The sequence below is a fragment of the Megascapheus bottae genome, chromosome 24 (genome assembly GCF_031878675.1).
Source record: "Megascapheus bottae isolate mThoBot1 chromosome 24, mThoBot2.hap1, whole genome shotgun sequence".
In the NCBI taxonomy this organism is placed as follows: Eukaryota; Metazoa; Chordata; class Mammalia; order Rodentia; family Geomyidae; genus Megascapheus; species Megascapheus bottae.
In genome coordinates, this window is record NC_143532.1 from 19,614,011 (window position 1) to 19,632,973 (window position 18,963).

The 18,963-nt window shown below is 43.5% G+C and overlaps 2 protein-coding genes across 3 annotated transcripts in view; both read right to left on the reverse strand.

Annotated features, from left to right (window-relative positions):
- Positions 1-147: 147 nt before the first annotated feature.
- On the reverse strand, positions 148-9,752 carry Arl2bp (ARF like GTPase 2 binding protein). Of its 2 annotated transcripts, none has more exons than XM_090357592.1 (6): positions 9,432-9,752; positions 8,082-8,143; positions 4,413-4,519; positions 2,783-2,868; positions 2,509-2,605; positions 148-1,429 (listed from the first exon to the last, which is right to left on the reverse strand). In XM_090357592.1, the coding sequence occupies exons 1-6, from the start codon at positions 9,467-9,469 to the stop codon at positions 1,328-1,330; spliced, it is 492 nt and encodes a 163-aa protein (XP_090213718.1). In that variant the 5' UTR covers positions 9,470-9,752; the 3' UTR covers positions 148-1,327. The 2 variants fall into 2 exon arrangements, with proteins under 2 accessions (XP_090213718.1, XP_090213719.1); XM_090357593.1 differs by lacking the exon at positions 9,432-9,752 and adding an exon at positions 9,144-9,251.
- A 4,254-nt stretch (positions 9,753-14,006) lies between these two features.
- Positions 14,007-18,963, reverse strand: part of Rspry1 (ring finger and SPRY domain containing 1) — a 43,059-nt gene continuing 38,102 nt past the window's right edge. The window contains exons 14-15 of the mRNA XM_090357602.1: positions 17,861-17,965; positions 14,007-15,333 (exon numbers count right to left, since the gene is read on the reverse strand). Of these exons, the coding sequence (XP_090213728.1) occupies positions 15,237-15,333; positions 17,861-17,965 (202 nt within the window). The 3' untranslated portion in view covers positions 14,007-15,236. The remainder of the gene's footprint in view (positions 15,334-17,860; positions 17,966-18,963) is intronic.

The following is an 18,963-nucleotide window of genomic DNA, read 5'->3' on the forward strand; positions in this document are numbered from 1 at the left end:
TACAGCACCATGTCTGGTATGTGTCTGAGTATGTGGAACTGGGGAATCACACCCAGGGCTTCGTACATGCTAGGTGAGCACTGTACCACAAGGCTCCACTCCTGGGCCCGCTGGGAGCTTTTTAAAGAGAACTACTCATTTAGAATGATGGTTCTTGCAAAACACCTCAAAAGTTTACTCAGGTTACAAAAGTAATGACAAATCACTACAGAAAAACACATAGCATAACTTACAGTTCATCCTCTAAAACTTCAACAGTCACTGAAAAGCCAGGATAGGTTTCATCTTCAGCATGGAAAGTACATATTGAGAATTGACGTATTTTCTGGCCAATTACAGTCTATCAAATGCCATCCAAACCAAGGTGACCTAAACCAGGGCTGCCCTCCGCCCATACTCCAAGCTGAGCTAGACTAATGGTGAACCTTCTTAGAGAGAGAGGTTTGTGACAGAAGAAAAAATTGCCATCTCTACCTCCTCCCAAGAAAGCCCACTGAACTGGCTTAGGCAGAAAGGACTTTAAGCAAACCTGCACATACACTTCGCATGCTCTGACAGCAGGGCAAATCCTACTCTATTTCTAGCACATAGCCCATGTTCACTGGTGCAGATAGCACCTTTGCCTTCACAGCACTAACTCAAAAGCACACAGCACAGGATACTTGGATCTTAAGTGGGGGATCATGGCAGTTCCATGACTATATCTACAAGGTTAGCCTGAGTTTTCATCTATAAAAATATTTTTTTTAAAAATAATGCCTAAGAGATTTCTAGAAAGTGGGACTACATGAGAACGAACAGGAGACAGTGTTACAAGCACTGCAGATGTAAGATAGCTTTGGGGTGGAAGACATCTCTCTCAGTTGGTTCCTACAGCCAGGACAGCTTATGGTGGACTGTTGGCACGAGGAACTGGCAAGGTGAGTAGTCCCACACAAAACCCCACTGAGGATGAAGGACCGAAACTGACCCGTGTGAAAGCTGTGCACACACAGACTTGTGCAAAGCCTGCTCGGACAAAGGGCTCATGGTGGTGGGTTATCTCACGCTGTTGACACTCCATGTGTCTGGCTCCAAAGCACCTGGGAGAGATGTCTAGATGGGGAAGGAGAGAAGCACGAGGGTGGCTGAATACAAGAAGGTGTCCAGGAGAAACGGTCCCGAAGGGTCATCAGGTCGTGTTGTCTGTGACCCATCAATACTTAACATAAACAGCCTTATAGCAGCAGTTTTTCAGAGACGCATGTCTGTGGGCATAACTGAAGTTTCTGAGCCTACCAGGCTGGTGACATCCATGATGGTCTCACCCATTGTCTGAAGGTGGGACTTAGTGACGTAGATTGTTCTGGGAGGCTGGTGTAGAAGATGATTTGCATAAGGATGTCACCACCAGGCCACTGCTTAAGTCTAGCCCTCGACCTTCCTTTTCCTACAAAAGGGGAAAAAAAGAAAAAAGAAAAAAAAACTTCAAGAGGCAAGGAACAGAAAAAGGCCTTTCAGGTTCAGGCTCCTGATTTTGATACAGGGAAGGGAGGAGTTTACAGTGGTAGAGTGGTGTGTGAACCCCCACAGGAGTACACACAGAACGGGGTGGTTGGCCTTGTGTGCTCTTAAAAGTGATCCTTTCAGAGCGTGGCCTAGTGGTAGAGTGCTGGCCTAGCATGCATGAAATCCTGGGTTTGATTCATCAGTACCATATACACAGAAAAAGCTGGAAGTGGTGCTGTGACTCAAGTAGTAGAGCACTAGCCTTGAGGAAAGCCCAAGGACAGCGTGCTGAATTCAAGCCCCAAGACTGGCAAAAAAAAAAAAAAAAAAAAAAAGTGATGCTTTCAGCCAGGTGCTGGTGGCTCACACCTGCAATCCTAGCTACTTAGGAGGCTAAATTTGAGAATCATTCAAAGCCAGACCATCGTTAAGACTCTTATCTCCAATAGAATTGGAACCATGGTTCAAGTACTAGCCTTGAGCAAAAGAGCTCAGGGGCAGTCCTCAGGCCCTGAGTTTAAGCCTCAGGACCAGCACCAAAAAAATTTCTCTCTTCTTTGGAAAGAGAAATGTTCCTGGAAGAGCATGCTCCACCGCTACTGAGGAGGCAGGGTAGAGGACTGTCCTAAGCTGGCTAGGGCAGGTGGGACATCCTACCCAACAAATTAAATAGTGCTTAGGTGGTAGAGCCCTTGCCTAGTATGTATGAGACCCCGGGGTTCAATCTCCAGACCTCCAAGAAATAAAAGCTAAAATCTGAGTTGCAAAAAAGGTGAGCAGATTCTATCTGCTCTTTACTTGTAGCCCTTCTGACTATTTATGGACTCTCTCCCCACCGTCACCCCTGGGTGGTACCTGAGCCTATGAAAAGGTCTGGCTGTTCCAGTAGTCCTCTCAGCTAACACTTTACTAGCTGTGAGGCTGCTAAGGGGAAACATGACAGGAAGCAGGGAGACTGTTTAAAACCTCTACTTAGAATTCTCTAAGGGGTCCAGGATAACAGGTAGAGACAGAACTTACTGCTCTGTAGTCCAGAAACATTTCTTTAAAAGCCAGAAAATCAGTGAATGTGAGCAGCATGTCAAATATGTCACCAGCCACTTCATCTTTATGGTGCCTGCAAAACAAAGGGTGGTGGTGATGTCCCATGGAGCAGGGAGGGCCTCCTGCCCAGGACTTAGCCCCCAAATGCTGTCATGGGAAGGAAGGAAGGAAGGAAGGAAGGAAGGAAGGAAGGAAGGAAGGAAGGAAGGAAGAAGTTAGGACAGAAGGAGAATGGGGAGAACAAACGCACTGTAATGTTGTTGTGAAAGCAGCCATGTTGAATCCAGGGATCCGCTCCAGCAGCTGTTCTTCAATGTACTTTTCTACCAGGGAAATCTACAACAGTGGAAAGGATCTTGGTTGGACCACACTTTAGGGAAACAAGACTCCCTTTCAGAAACCCACCCCCATCCTTGGCGAGCATCTCCTGAGAGCCTATGCTGAGTGCCAGGGGTATGAAGGGAGACAAAACCCAGCTGTCCTGGGCCTGCATGGTACAGAGAGAGGCAACTGTGGGTAACTGTGCCCTAACAGGATGACTGCTCCACAGCAGGTGGAGAGGGCCCCCAGTAGGGCTCCTACAGGTTGTTCTCCTCAAATAACCCTGCTTATGAGATGAGGTCTGAGACACAGAAAACACAGGCAGCACGGCAAGAACACAGCCATGGGTCCTGCCAAGCTTGTTTACTTCAAGCTCTTGTGTTCAGAAAATATAAAGTCCTGGAGGTGCAAACTTGGTCTTAGACAGATGAAATAATTCCAGGGGGACACAAGAGGCTTTGGGGTGTAAATAAAGCCCATAGGTGAGACAGGGGTCCTGTGTTCTAGTCGTGGTTTCTCACACTTGGTGACTGGTTGTTACCACTTTTACATGAGTATCTGACTAGATGATAGAGAATACAGTGTTTGAACAAAGTTTATCAAATGGGGCATGGTGGAACACACCTATAACCCTCTGGAGGGTTAGACAGGAAAATGTAAAGTTCCATGCCAGCCTGTTATATACACTCTGTCTCAGGAAAAAAACCAAAAAACAAAGGCTGTGGATGTAACTGAACGGAAAAGTACTTAAGTGGTAGAGCATGGCTTAAAGTTTGAGTCCCAACATTGCAAAATAATTAGTTTAAATAAAGCAGCACTCAAATGTTAAGTTTGTTGAAGTGGTATGCTGCAACTAAAGGCACGATTATGGTGAAGCCAACTTAAGAGAGAAGTTTGTAGGGGCCAGGAGTTTGGCCTAGTGGTAGAGTGCTTGCCTAGCACTCATGAAGACCTGGGTTCAATTCCCTGGTATCACATACATAAGTGGTAGAGTGCTAGCCTTCAGAAAACCCAAAGATAGTGCTCAGGCCCTGAGCCCGAGCCTCAGTCCAAGCCCAGGACTGGTGGAGGTGGGGGAAAAGAGAGAGAAAGAAAAGTTTGTAAGCTCAAATATTGCCTGAAAGCCTTTTGAAAAGAGCTCAAATACTGCCTGGCTTTTGAAAAGAACTGGAGAAAAAAATGAGCTAAAGCAGATTCTAGCATAATCCCTGGCAGTATATTTCAATCCTTATTAGTGTATTTCAAAAGATGAGCAAATTTCGGGGCCAGGAGTTTGGCCTAGCAGTACAGTGCTTGCCTAGCATGTACGAAGACCCGGGTTCGATTCCTTAGTACCACATACATAGAAAAAAAAAAAAAAAAAAGCTGAAGTGGTGCTGAGGCTCAAGTGGTGGAGCTCTAGATTTGAGAAAGTCCAAGGACAGTGCTCAGGCTCTGAGCTCAAGTCCAGGACTGGCAAAAAAAAAAAAAAAAAAGACGAGCAAATTTCAATACTTGATTCTCAATCCGACTTTTAGAGAAACCCTAATTTAGCAAGAAAAGCACAAATTTCTACTTACGTATTCATTAAAAATGGGTGTGTAGGTGAGTTTATTCTCTTCCGTGTCTTCAAACTCCTGGTAATACTTGTCCATGAAGTTTCTCTGTAACAACTGGAACTCATCATCTGAGCCACAAAAGGAAAATGTATTGTTTTCAATGGAGACTAAGAACTTCAGATTTCTGAGAGGGAGAAGTACTGCCTTCTTTCAACACTGAGACACTAGTGTTCAAATAGAGGAGTCTTCTTAACATCCATGATAAGGGGGCCGGGAGTTTGGCCTAGTGGCAGGCAGTGTGCTTGCCTAGAATGCATGAAGACCCGGGTTTGATTCCATATAGAAAAGTCAGAAGTGGTACTGTGCCTCAAGTGGTAGAGCACTAGCCTTGAGGAAAGCCCAAGGCCAGTGCTCAGGCTCTGAGGTCAAGCTCCAAGACTGGCAAACAACAAAAAAACAAAACAAACATGGTAAGATATAAAATTCAACATTTTTGACACTACCCAGTTCTAAGTATGTGCACACTGCTGTACAAGCTGTTTTAAACACAGGATGGCCGGGGAACTCCCTTACCTGGCCTATCATCAAGGGAAAGACTAAATCCCTCCCTATCTCTCCTTACAAAAGTTTACTGTGTTTACAGGTCACTTCTCAAAACTGGGAGATTTCAAAAGGCAACAAGCCCCCTCTCTATTTTTTTTTTTTGTTTTTATTTTTGCCAGTCCTGGGGCTTGACCTCAGGGCCTGAACTCTGTCCTTGAGCTTTTCCCTCAAGGCTAGCATTCCACCACTTGAGCCACAGCACCACTTCTAGCTTTGCTATGTATGTGGTACTGAGGAATCGAACCCTGGTCTTTATGCATGCTAGGCAAGCACTCTACCACTAGGCCAACTCCTGGCCCTTTAGTGGAATTTTTGCAGCAGTATGGAAATAACAGAGGTGAAACAATGGGGCCTGACAGAGGCTGGAAACCTCAGTTTGCCTTCCCAACCATATACTAGTTGTGTGGCCCTAGACCATTACTTTTTTATTTATTTTATGCCAATCATGGGGCTTGAACTATGGGGGGGCCTAAGTGCTGTCCCTGAGCTCTTTTGCTCTACCACCTTGAGCCTTAGCTTTATTTTGGTTTTCTGGTAGTTAATTGGAGATAAGAGTTTCACAGGAACTTTTCTGCCTAGGCTGGCTTTGAACTTCGATCTTCAGATCTCAGCCTCCTGAGTAGATAGAATTACAGGTGTGAGTTACCCATATGTGGCTTCAGACTATTTATTTTTATCAACTCCCAACTTCCTCATCTGGAAGATGCTGATGTGGTTTTTTTTGGTCTGTTGTGGGACTTGAACTCTGGGCCTGGGCGCTCTCCCTGAGCTCTTCAGCTCAAGGCTATTGCCCTACTCCTTGAGTACAGTGCCACTTCTGGTTTTCTGGAACATGCTGATTTTATCATATGAGATTGCTAGATGAAATGTGAATAAGAATTCATGTAACCAGTAATATACCTGTTACTGAATAGAATATTATTATTTCTAAATAAGAGGAATGTTTCAAGAACTGCGGCCCCCGCCCCAGACTCTGAGTTAAATAACCTGAGCTTACAGAGGCTCATTTTTCCACAGCAGGTAGGGTGCCTAGTAAGGGACAGTATTTGAACAGGTTCTATAGAAATCTGTAAGTTCCTATGAATTGAGAAGTGAATCATTCATATTTGAGACTTAGAACACTGACCTCTACAGGACCTGAAGGGTCACAAATTTAGTAACATATACTACACTGGATTAACCTATATAGCCAATAAGTGCAAATAACTTTTCCCCTAATTTTCAGAGAACATAATAAAAGATTACAGACAAGTTCCCTCAAGGGGCCAGGAGTATGACCTAGTATAGTGCTTGCCTAGCATGCCCTGGGCTTGTTTCCTTGGTACCACATACACAGAAAAAGCTGGAAGTGGCCCTGTGGCTCAAGTGGTAGAGTATTAGCCTTGAGAATGTTCAAGGAGAGTGCCCAGAACCTGGCAAAAAAAAAAAAAAAAAAAAAAAAATTCCCTCAAATTTAAGGTTTTTCCTTCTCCATGTTTGCTTTAAAACCTGGGGCCTATTAACTGTTCATCTGTTACTTAGAAGGATTTATTAAGAATGCCAAAGAATCTACAACTAGGAACTTTTTTATTTTTATTTTTTTAACCAGTCCTGAGGCTTTAACTCAAGGCCTCAGCACTGTGCTTGGACACATTTTGCTCAAGGCTAGCACTCTGCCACTTGAGCCACAGCTCCACTTCCAGCTTTTTCTGTGTATGTGGTACCAAGAAATTGAACCCAGGGCTTTGTGAATGCTAGGTGACCACTCTACCACTAGGCCCTGGGCCCAAATGAGAACTTTTTAAAAAAAATGTAATTAATAGAAGGGTTACATTATATTCACCAGATAGTAGGTGCATTACTTCACAAACATTGATACCCCTTCTCATGTTTTTGTTCCCATTTCCCTCTCCCCATCCCCTCCCCTCATCTTGTTTTCCTTCCTTCTCTATCCTATTTCAAATAAAAATATATACAATATACCAGATAACAAGGAAAGATACTGTAACAATATGAGAATAACCAAGGGACAACAAAAGAGATGAGAAATAACATAGTACATTAAGAACAACAATCACACATATTTATATGGCTCTTGTTTCTATATCCTGGAGGTCCTTTCATTTAGCCTCATTCTATATGTCCTTATGCATCTAGGTTTTGCCCTATTGTAATCCTCTGCTAGGGGAGTTCAAGGTTTATACTAATTATGACAAATGAGGGAAACCCCAGTAGGAACTTTTAAGCTCAGGAAAATAGAACCAGCTAAAGTTTGACCCTTATGTTCTTCATGAACACATGTGGGTTATATGTTTTATGGCATAAAAATGCTAGAATTCACCTGGCACTAGTGGCTCACTGTTATCCTAGCTACTCAGGAGGCTGAGATCCAAGGACTGAGATTTGAAGCCAGCCCTGGCAAGAAAGACTCTAATCTCCAATTAATGTCCCATCTCTACCCCCCACAGTTGGAGGTGGAGCTGAGGCTCAAGTGGTAAAACACTAGCCTTAAACAAAAGAAACTCAGTGACAATGCTTAGGCCCTGAGTTCAAGCCCCATGACTGGCACCAGAAACAAAGGCCAAAACTCAAGCCAGGTGCTGGAGACTCACACCTGTAATCCCAGATCTTTAGGAGGTTGATAGATGAGGATCTGGCTTCAAAGCCAGCCCAACAGACAACTTCATGAGACTCTGACCATTTACTACCAAAAAAGCTGGAAGTGGAGCTGTGGCTCAGGTGGTAGAGTACTAACTTTGAGCATAAAGCTCAAGATGGGCACAAAAAAAGGACAAAAACAAAAACAAACCAAAATTCAACACTACATAAAAATCACAGTACTCTGTGTGAGCAATAAAGCAGATCAAAACTCTCGGAAGCCTTAATAAGAGCACGGGATACTTCTATGGGCTGTCACCTGAACATGCCCCCTTGTTTTGAGTATTGCGTTGTTTCTAAGACAAATCCCTGTGTAGCCCACTTGATACTGGGTTGTACTCTATTAAAATTTACACGGAGCAAGTTTTGTTAGAAAACTAAATTTTAAAATTAATTTCAATGTCCATAAAAGAACTAAAGGGAACACAGGTCAGCTGCAGAATACTTTACCCATGATAATGTCCTCTAGACATCCAACAACAGCATCAAATTCTGCATCAGAGGCAGAAGAGCTGAAAAATAAACCAAGATTAGATGTTGGTTCAAATAATTACTAAAAAAGAAAAAGTTATTCCTAGCAGGAGTGAAAAGGATAGCAAAATAGTATCCATTCATTCAGCTTCAAGAATTAGCAAGGCCCTGCCTGGTTGGAGGGCTCACACCTGCAATCTTTAGGTACTGAGGAAGGTTAGAGAGAGACCCAGATAGGAGATAGGGAAGAGCTCAGAGCCTGACTTAACCAATAATAAAGCTGTGTGTGATGCTTGTTCATCATCCCACATCCTCGGGAAGTTTTTGTTGGAGAATTCGGGTATATGCCAAGGCAAAAAAACAAGACCCTATCCAAAACTAATTAGAGAGACAGGGTATATGGCTCAAGTGGTTCAAATCCCAGTACCTCCCTCTCCCTTCTCCTGCCTCTCTCCCTCCCTCCCCTTCAAATGAGGGCCAGGTGCTGTGGCTCAAAACATAATCTCAGTTACTTGGGATTAGAGTTTGAGGCCAGCTGGTGGAAAAAACGCAAGACTATCTGAAAAATAAAACGAAAAAGGCTGGAGGCATGTCTCAAGTTGCAGGGGCCCTGAGTTCTATCCCAGTATTGCCAAAGAGAGGGAAAAAAAAAATTAAACATTAGTTTGTGGTTGTTCATGCTCAGGGCCTGGGCGCTTTCTGTCCCTGAGCTTTTAGTGCTCAGAGTTGACACCCTAGCGCTTAAGCCTCCATTTCTGACACTTTCAGTGCTTAATGGAAGACGCACAGACTTTCCTGCCCAGGCTGTCTCTGAACCACCATTCTCCCATCTCAGCTTCCTGAAGAGCTAGGGTTACAGGCCCGTGAGCCTCGGGCGCGCTCGGCGCATGATTATTTCTGATCTAAAAATCTCCAGCAGAAGAAGACACCCGCGACCAGCAAGTTGTGGCTCCTCTTTCGTCAAACTCAACATAATCACAGACTTCAGTAAAAAGGGAGAAGGGCGGCTCGGCCATCTGCAGGTGGCAGAGCTCGTCTTACCCCTGCGGATCGACTCCCCGCATCTTGGCGATCGGTCGTAGCACAGGGAGGCTGGAAGGGAGGGTGGCTCGGGTGGCAGGTCGTTGAGGGGGGGGGACAGCTGCGGGAGGGGGAGGGGAGGGCCCGCGGACCACGCCTCGCTGCTCAAGTGCGCCGGGGCCAGGCTGGGATTGTGATGGAGGGGTGACAGCGCCCCGCATCGCCCCGAGGACACCCCCTCCCCCCGACACTCTCCGCCCCCTTCCAGGCCCGGCGCCCGCAGCGCGGCCAGCAGCCGCGGTCACTCACAAGGACAGCGCGATGCTCTCTTCCTCCAGGGCGTCCATCGCTGCGGCGCCGCATCCACCCTCCAGGGTGAGCGGGCCCGCCGCCTCCGACTCGGCTCCCCCCGCCGCCTCGGCACGGCCTCCGTTAAGCTCCGCTGAGCCCCTACTCGCATGAAGGGTGCGGCGGGCCCGAGGAGGCCTCACTGCCCCGCCGCGGGCCCGCTCTCGGCCCAGCCGGGTCAGCGATCACGCGCGAGGCCGAGCCTCGGCTCCCGGGCTGCAGCCCAGCGCCGGCGGGGCCTCCACGCGCAGCCACACCGCTCTCCGCGCGCCGCCACAGGCGCCGAACAGGTCTGAATGTCCGTTACCAACCGCCGCACGCTGCGTCCCGCCTTCCGTTACCATGGCTACCACCTCCTGGGCTCCCGACAGCCAATCACAGGCGCTCTTTGCCACCGATAGAGGAGGGGCAAAGCCGGGAGAGGAAGTCCCGGAAAGAGAACGTTGTCGAGCGCTGCTGGTGCTTGTCAATCACTCAATGAAGCCTGGAAAGGGTTACAGGCTCTGTAGTGGCCAGATTTCACCTTGCCTGTGTTTTATGGACGAAGGAATCCAAGCCAAAACCCTCAACTTGGAAGTTGGTTGTGTTTTGGGAAGTATTTCAAAGAGCTTTTTAAAGAACTCTGTAAATTGTTAAGTCGTTTGAACCAGACTTTGATCTTGCAGAGGTCAGATTGGCAAGTTACTTCCCCCTCATGGGAGGATGGAGAAAAAAAGGCCCCACTGCATGAGGTGGAACTCTTGCAAATTGCATCATAATCTTTGCATCATAAAGATTTACTAGTCTTATTATGGTTCTAACTATGCAAGTCAGATGTTGACAGAACTACTTTGAACCAGTCAATCAGAAATTGAGTAACTTTGGACCAGGAGAAGAATGCTAAACATTGAAAAAAAGCTTTTCCAGGAGATAATTTCTCCAAGTTGGACCTTTATTTCTCTTGGGTTGCAGTGATGCCTTTCGGCCAAATGTGGTGTATAAGAAACTTAAGGTAGAGCTAAAAATCAGAAGGACAGTTAATTTCTTTTTCTTTCCTTTTCTTTGTTTTGTGGGTCAAGGGGCTTGAACTCTGGTCCCTGAGCTCTTAAGCTCAAGGCCACCACCCTACCCCTGGAGCACAGCCCCACTTCCTATTTTCTAGTGGTTAATTGGAGGTAAGAGTCTCTCCTCCTTTAGTGCTCTGGCTGGCTTTGAAACTCAATCCTCAGATTTCAGCCTCCTGAGTAGCTAGGATTACAGGCATGAGCCACTGCACCTCAGAGAACTCACTGCATCAGACAGAAGACAGCCCACTTCTGTGCGGCTCACTCCTGTAATCTTACTCAGGAGGCTCAGATCTGAGGATCATGGTTCAAAGCTAGTCCAAGCAGGAAACTCTATGAGACTCTTATCCCCAGTAAAGTACTCAGAAAAAAGCTGGAAATGATACAATGGCCCAAGTGTAGAGCCTTAGCCTTTAGTAAAAGAAGTTGTCAGGGACAGTGCCCAGGTTGAGATTGAGCAGGAGAGACACACACAGTTTATTGAATCACCACTATGAGTTTAGGGTAAACCCATTACCTATAGTAAATCCTCATGACCTATTTTCTGTACAAACCACATTCATTTCTAGTCTTGAAAAGAACTTACCTACTAAGTCTTGAGGTCAGAGTGGAGAATGAATAAACATCTACAAATCAACATACTCATCTAAAACAATTATGTCTCAATACTCTCTGCACCTTGGGCAGGGCTAGTCAAGAACATGGAGCTATAAACCCCTTCAGAGGCGCTCACTCCCCTGGCCCACAATTAGTGTTGGCTATTGCTAAGCAATCAGCTGTGGATGTGTATATTACATGTGAATTTCCCTCCATAGAGGTCTCCCTGGGGATATCTTTCTGGGGATATTTGGGTTTTGTTACATCATGGTAGCTGGGGTAAGAAACATTTCAAGGGACTGACAGTTATTTAAGGGCCTGGAATTGGAAAATGACACAATATCATATGTTGTTAGTAAAGCATAGACTCTACCCACATTTAAAGGTCATAAACCTTAAAAAAGGGGGGGGTAGGTGGGTGGGAGGAGGCCAGTGTTGGGGAATCAAGCTTCATGCTTGCTGGGTAAGTATCACTGAATTACACTCCTAATCCTATAATTCTCATTTCATCTTTTCACTGTTCTATTTTTTTTAAGACATAGTCTCACTTTCCGATCAGTCTGGATGCTTCCTCAACGTGCCTGTCATACCTGTTTACCTGTTTCTGTTGAGATGAAGTCTTGAGAATTTTTTTTTTTTTGGTAAATCTTTGCAAAGTTGTATTTTTTGAGTGGGAAGTTGGTTTGGGACTTGAACTCTGGGCCTGGGCATTGTCCCTGAGCTCTTCAGCTCAAGGCTAGCGCTTTACCACATAGAGCTACAGTGCCACTTCTGGTTTTCCAGTGGTTAACTGGAGATGAGTCTCACAGACATTTATGTTTGGGCTGGCTTTGAACCACAATCCTCAGATCTCAGCCTCCTGAGTAGCTAGGATTACAGGAGTAAGCAACCAGTGCCTTTTTAAAAAAACAAACTAGGGCTTGCCTCAAGCAGACTTCCTCCCATTCTTCCCTGAGTAGTTAGGATTTACAGATGTGAGCCATTGGTGCGTAACCTTAAACTTCATTTTCTTGAAGGTCTTGCTGTGACCTCAAATTTGTGATCCTCTGGAATTATGGAATGAACACCACACCAGGCTTTAAACCTCATTTGCCAGGAAGAATACCAAAGAATTTGCAGCCATCTTTTAACCTACCTTACCATACCTGGCTCTAGGAACAAAGAGGGATAAAAATAGGTACCTGCTTAGACATTTACCAGATACGATACTAAACATTTATAGTTTCCTTTTGAAATGCTTTGAGGAAAAGGCCAAAACCACAACCCCTGTTAAGAGCATATTACTTCTGTTTAACAGATGAAGGCCTGGTGGGCATTGGGTAAGTTCTACTGCAAAGGACCTTTATTAATCATCATACTATATTGCTGTCAGTGCCTGTCATTAAACATTCTGTCATTCTGGAAACAATACTGGCTTCCTTGTCCTGCTCCACAGATAAATTTCAAATGGAATATATCTAGAGGCTCTTTCATTAATAGTTTTAAAAAGCCTTTGTGGATTATTATTCATAATAGTGATGTTTTCATGGATACACTGTGAAGATGGTTGAAACCCAGGCCAAAGTTTCTGATTCTAAGACTGAATCATTGTTTCCTGACATTCTGCAAATGACATGATTTTTTCCTGCTTTATTCATTCAAAAAAGACCCTGGCACTTCATCTTCCCCCCCTCAACTTTATTTTCCCTATGAGTCACTGGTAAGTAAGTGCCATTACTTAATCTGCCCCTTCCAGCCTCTGGTAACACACCAACAGTAAAAGCCTCTCATTTAATTTCTCTTTAATGGTCTCCTTCAGTACAGAATCTTGTCCCAGTTTGCCAATCCCTCCCTTCTCTGTGGAGTAAATGTCTTTCCTTTGTAGTTCAAAGATTATACTTTCCTTCCTTCCTGAGTGGTTAAATCAATTTTAATATTTCATCTTTTTACTTCTAGAAGTTAGGAATTGAAAAATAGATGATCTTTGTACCAAGGGTCTTACATAAATTTATAGAACACTGATAGGTTCCTGTTCCTTTGGTTACTCACAAGTTATCAGTTAATCTCTTCCTTACGTTCTGAGTTTTCTGACAGCTTTCAGCTGGACTATTTCCGCTTCCTTACTGTTTCCACCTTTTCCATTTTATGCTTCTGTAATCTCAACCCATTCTTCCATCCCATTCTCGAAATACAAGCTAGAGCCATCTGAAATTAACAGGCTACTTTTTTTCTTCTTCTTCTACAGAGTATAAGTGAAAACAGAAAACTCTTCACAAGCTTCCAACACTAGCAACACTAGTCTTGGCAGAGCCAGGACCTTCTACCCCATCCCAGCCTTGCATGCTCTTTTTAGTGAGGACCTGGGTCTGTAATGCAGTGCTCACTTAGCTACCCCGTCATCAGTTCCCCGGCCTGGCTGTGGCTTCTTCTTCAGCTTCCTTCTGATAACCTCCCACATCCAGCAAAATATCCAAATAGGTCTGCCTTCTTTAGAACTATATTCTCAGCTGGGTGCTGGTGGCTGTAAGCCTAGCTGCTCAGGAGGCTGAGATCTGAGGATCATTACTCAAAGCTCAGTGAAGATCTGCTCAATGAAAGTGATTAAACTTCTTCAGTGTGTGTGTGTGTGTGTGTGTGTGTGTGTGTGTGTGTGTGTGTGTGTGTGGTGGTGGTAAACCTAGGGCCTTAAGCAGAAGGGACCTCAGCAGAAGGCACCAATGAAAGCTATGAAACCTTAGTTTAAAAAGGCAACAGATGTTTTATTCTTCAATGCAAATTACTATATTCACCACAAGCTAAAGAGAAGAACATATATCTCTATAGATGTGTGTATATATATATATATATATTTGATTTATGGAAGACTAGAGACATGTAAATAAAATCCAGCACCCAACAAGTACAGCCAGGAAGGAAATCAGCTCTGTAATGGACAGGTTTAATGAACTACAAACAGAAAGGGTGGGAAAGGAAGAAGAAAATGCGCATTGAGTTTAAGACGCTGTAAAACTCAGAAGACATATTTACTATTCAAGTATAAACTCAGTAAGGACTTGGCATAAATTGAAAGGCAGCTGCTGAGGTACACCATTATAAAATAAGGTCTATGAATTACAATTCTACCTTCCAATTTTCTGGGAGAAAAACTGAATTCTTGAAGGTCTTCACCAGAGACCCTGAGAGGGATAAATACTTTTGATGAAGACATAGTCAACAATCCATGATTGAATTTGCTATTCAAAAACATGTATTTATTTAAAACAACAGAAATGAGTGTTCTCAGACTGTCCTCTAGAGTTTTTGAGACTATTGGTTTAAGAGTTTCAAAGTATATTATGTCCCAAAACAATACTGATTAAAATTAAAAAAAAAAACAAACCAAAATAAACCAAAATAAAACCTGATTTGAATGGGGCCTTAAAAATACCCTAAATACCAAATTTTCTCCAGTCTAACATTACAGTTGATTTAAGAATTCCTCCTGCATTGGTAAAACATTTCCCCCTCACAAAATGTGGGTACAGAGATTGGTTAGAAACACCATGAATGTGAAAATACCACCAATTTTCTGCAGTTAAAAAAAAACCCTAGAATGTTCTTTGGAATCAATGAAGTATAAAAAATTTGGGAGATATTTTTGTTGTGTTTTTTCTACAGTCTACACCGTCCTTCAGGTTCTTCCATGCTGCCACACAACATCCATGCCAAATGACCTGTATGCCTGACAGGTGATGCTTACCCCAAGAAACAGGCAATCACGACTTCAAAAGGACTTCTCCCCCCAATAAAAACTTGAGATTGTACACAAAGCATCCCTAGTTAAACCAAATAACCCAACATGGAGAGTTTCGGTGGTTTCAGCACTCAGAGGGCATTGTTGCCTATTGTTTTTCATGGAAGTACCACAGGCCAGGCTGCTGGCATGTAGCTTTCCTTGGCCTTAAAAGGAATTCAGGGCTGGCAAGTTGGATTAGATTCTAAGAGAATTCTGTCTTTGAGGAACTACCATTTTTAGCATAAAATCTGGCCATGGCTATAAGTTTCAATGTGCGTACAACTGATTCGAGATGGTTGTTTTTTTTTCTTTTTCTTTTCAACATTGGCTGGAATTAAGTAGAAATGAGTCCATGATGCTTCTTCACATGTGTCATGAAATATGAGAAATCTGTCTGACTCTAGACACTATTTCTTTACGACACAATGGGCAGGTCTCCAGTTGCAAGGCACAATCCATGCACAGGTCGCTGGGAAGAAAGACATAAACAGAAATCAAGTTAGTGCTTCAAAAGGTAAGACTCTACTTGCCAACTAAATTTTAACTGCCAATGAGTTAATACCCAGGTGAAAGAGTAATATTTACAGATGGCTTAAAATAGAAGGAAGCCAGGTGTTAATGGCTCATAATTGTAATTGTAACTACTCAAGAGGCTGAGATATTAGGATTTTGGTATGAAGCCAGCTCAGGCAGGGAAGTTTGTTGAGACTTTTGAAAAGACTAAAAAGCTGGAAATGGAGATGTGGCCAATATGGTAGATTGCTATCCTTGAGTGAAAAAGCTAAGGACAGCACCTAGTAGTTCAAGCCCCAGAGAGTCTTGCTATGGTCCCCTCCCCTGGCCAAAAAAAAAAAAGCGAACAGTGAATTTCTTGGAGAAAGTAGTAACATCCTCTCAACAGCTGTATTTGAGAAAATTATATTAATAGATTCCCATTTTGCCATTTGTGCGTTCATTTGTTTTGCTTTTATCTTTTTGGTGGTGGTATAGAGGACCAAATCCAGATTCTCATTCATGCTAGGACTAGGCTGTACTACTGAGCTAATCACCAGCCCACCTCTGAATATTTCATAACATTTTTATATTTATAATCACAAGCAAAAAATGTCTTCTTTTTTTTTTTGCCAGTCCTGGGCTTGAGCTCAGGGCCTGAGCACTGTCCTTGGATTTTCTCAAGGCTAGAGCTCTACCACTTGAGCCTCAGCACCACTTCCGGCTTTTTTTTTTCTATGTATGTGGTACCGAGGAATCGAACCTGGGTCTTCATGCATGCTAGGCAAGCACTTTAACCACTAGGCCAAACTCCCGGCCAGTCTTCTTTTTCTTTTCCTATCTTTCTGTCTTTCTTTTTTTTGCTAGTCCGGGGGCTTGAACTCTGCATTGTCCCTGAGCTCCTTTTGCTCAAGACTAGTGCTCTACCACCTGGGCCACAGCTCCACTTCTGGCTTTTTCTGTGATTGACTGAAGAGTCTCACAGACTTTCCTGCCTGGGTTGGCTTCAAACCACAATCCTCAGATCTCAGCCTCCTGAGCAGCTAGAATTATAGGATTGGGACACTGGTGTTTGGCAGTTTTCCTCTTCTTTTTTCTGTTTTCTTTATCAATCTTTGGTAAGACTAACATACGGTCTGTAAAAATAATAATGTGGGTTTCTATTTTTCACCTGTGGTCTACAGAAATTTAGCTGAAATGTGTTTTCCCTGAAAATTATAAAGAATGGGGCCAGGAGTTTGGCCTAGTGACAGAGTGCTTACATAGTATGCATGAAGATCTGGGTTTAATCCCTGGGTACTACATACATAGAAAAAGCCAGAAATGGTGCTGTGGCTCAAGTGGCAGAGCTCTAGTCTTGAAAAAAATCCCAAGGACAGTGCTCAGGCCCTGAGTTCAAGGCCTGGGACTGGAAAAAAAATATTGAATTTATCTGTGAAACCATCTGGCCTAGGTGTTTTGGGAGGGAAGGCAATTATCTCAATCTCTTCTATAGTAACAGGCATGCTTACATTTTCAGTTTATTCTAGGCAGGCATTTTCTAGTTTGTTTTTGTTTTGCCAGTCCTGGGGCTTGAACTCAGGGCCTGATCACTGTCAATGGACATTCTATCATTAGGCCAAACTCCTGGCCTCAGTTTATTGTATAGTCCAGTTCTAGTTCTCCAGATTTCCTTTCTTTATTGCCAGCCTTTAAACACTGTTGCTGAATAATGCTGGGCTAAATTTTCTTATAATTCTCTTAATTTCCTGTTCCAGTTCTGTTTGGATATGCCTATTATAGGAACTATGATCACATTTAAGATTAGTAGCTCTGTTTTTAATGCAGTAGCCCTACTGAGCAAGCCCTTATTATGTGCCAAACCACAGGAAAGGACCAGCAGGCTCTCAGACAAATACCAGACCCTGTCGTTTAGGATCTTAACACTCAAACAAAAATAGAAAAGTTTATCTCAGCACTTAAGAAGTTGAGGAGTTCAAAGCTAGCCTGGGCTATAACAAGACCCTAGGCCACGCTTCTGGTCCCAGATTTTTTTTTTTTTTTTTTTTTAAAGAAGCTTAGCATGTATGAAGCCCTGGGTTTAATTCCTCAGTACCACATACACAGAAAAAGCTGGAAGTGGCGCTGTGGCTCAAGTGGCAGAATGCTAACCTTGGGCAAAAAGTGTCTAAGGACAGTGCCCTGGCCCTGAGTTCAAGCCCCAGGACTGGCAAAAAAAAAAAAAATCCAGGAGTAACAATGTTCAAGACTTAATGAACTTACTACCTTATTGATGTAACTGTAACCCTCTATATATCACCCTGCCAATAAAATTTAAATGAAATAAAAAATCCAACCTTTAAACTCTGTAAAGCCTCAATAACTAATACCTGGGCAAAGATAATCATCTAGAAATTCTGGACTTGGAAGAAAAACTAGTGTAGCTATGGGTGAAATGAGAGAGCTGGGAGTACCTAAAAGTGAGCCAAGAGAGGGGTAAAATGTTGCCTCAGTAATATACAAACCTGTGTCCACATGGCTTCAGCTGTGTGTCTGCTACCTCATCACAACAAAGAGAGCAGCAGTTCTCTCGGATACTAACTTGCTTCAACAGAGCCAGACGCCTGTGCCTACATAGACAAAGCAGGAAAAGGAGGCCTTGTTAGCTGTATTGCATATAAAACACTTTGAGCAATGGCTTATACATGGGAGATCTACTAAGCATTCCTTCTGCTTTGCTTAGTAAAGTTTTCAAACACAATATCTCATACTTCAACCTCAGGAGGGAGCCAAGGTGATATGGACATTCTCATTTTACAGACAAAGAAATTAAAAGTTCAAGGAAATGATTTACCCAAGGTCACATTTATTAAAAAGTCAGAATTCAAATCCTTTGATTCTAAGTCCAGTGCTCTTTTTTTTTTTTTTTTGCCAGTCATGGGGCTTGAACTCAGGGTCTGAGCATTGTCCTTGAGCTTTCTCAAGCTAATGCTCTACTACTTGAGGCACAGTACCACTTGTGGCTTTTACTGTGCATGTGGTACCAAGGAATTGAACCCAGGTCTTTATGCATGCTAGGCAAGCACTCTACCACTAGGCCAAACTCCCAGCCCCTCATATTTTTTAAAAAAAATTATGAACTAAATGGTTTATTCATTTTATACAGAAATGTGCTTGTAAACATAGTTTTAGAGATCAGAGATAACAAAATTCCATCAAAGAAAAAACCCCTCACCCAGGCAGGTCTCAATATGTACTCTAGATCAGACTGGAACTTACTATGTAACCCAGGCTTGTCTCAAACTCAAAATCTTCCTGCCTCAGCCTTCTGAGTGCTGAGATTACAGGTATACATCACTATGCTGGGCAAAAAAGACAGTTACTTGGTGCTGATGGCCTGTTATTCTAGCTATTCCGAAGGCAGAAATGATACCTGAAGATTGAGGTTTGAAGACAGCCCAGGAAGGAAAGTCCAGGAGATTCTTTTTTTTTTTTTTTCAATGCCAGTCTTTGGGCTTCGAAACTATCCCTGAGCTTTTTTTGCTCATGGCCAGCACTCTGTAGCTTAAGCCACAGCTCTACTTCTGACTTTTTGGTGATTAATTGGAGATACACGAACTTTCTTGTC

What these genes read in the sequence shown, in the direction of transcription:
- Arl2bp (XM_090357592.1), bottom strand. Translation starts at nt 9,469, where the DNA reads ATGGACGCCCTGGAGGAAGAGAGCATCGCGCTGTCCTT. An exon ending in TCTAGAGGACATTATCATGG is followed by an intron (nt 4,520 to 8,081) that starts GTAAAGTATTCT and finishes TTTGTGGCTCAG; the next exon opens with ATGATGAGTTCCAGTTGTTA. An exon ending in GCTTTCACAACAACATTACA is followed by an intron (nt 2,606 to 2,782) that starts GTGCGTTTGTTC and finishes TTTGTTTTGCAG; the next exon opens with GCACCATAAAGATGAAGTGG.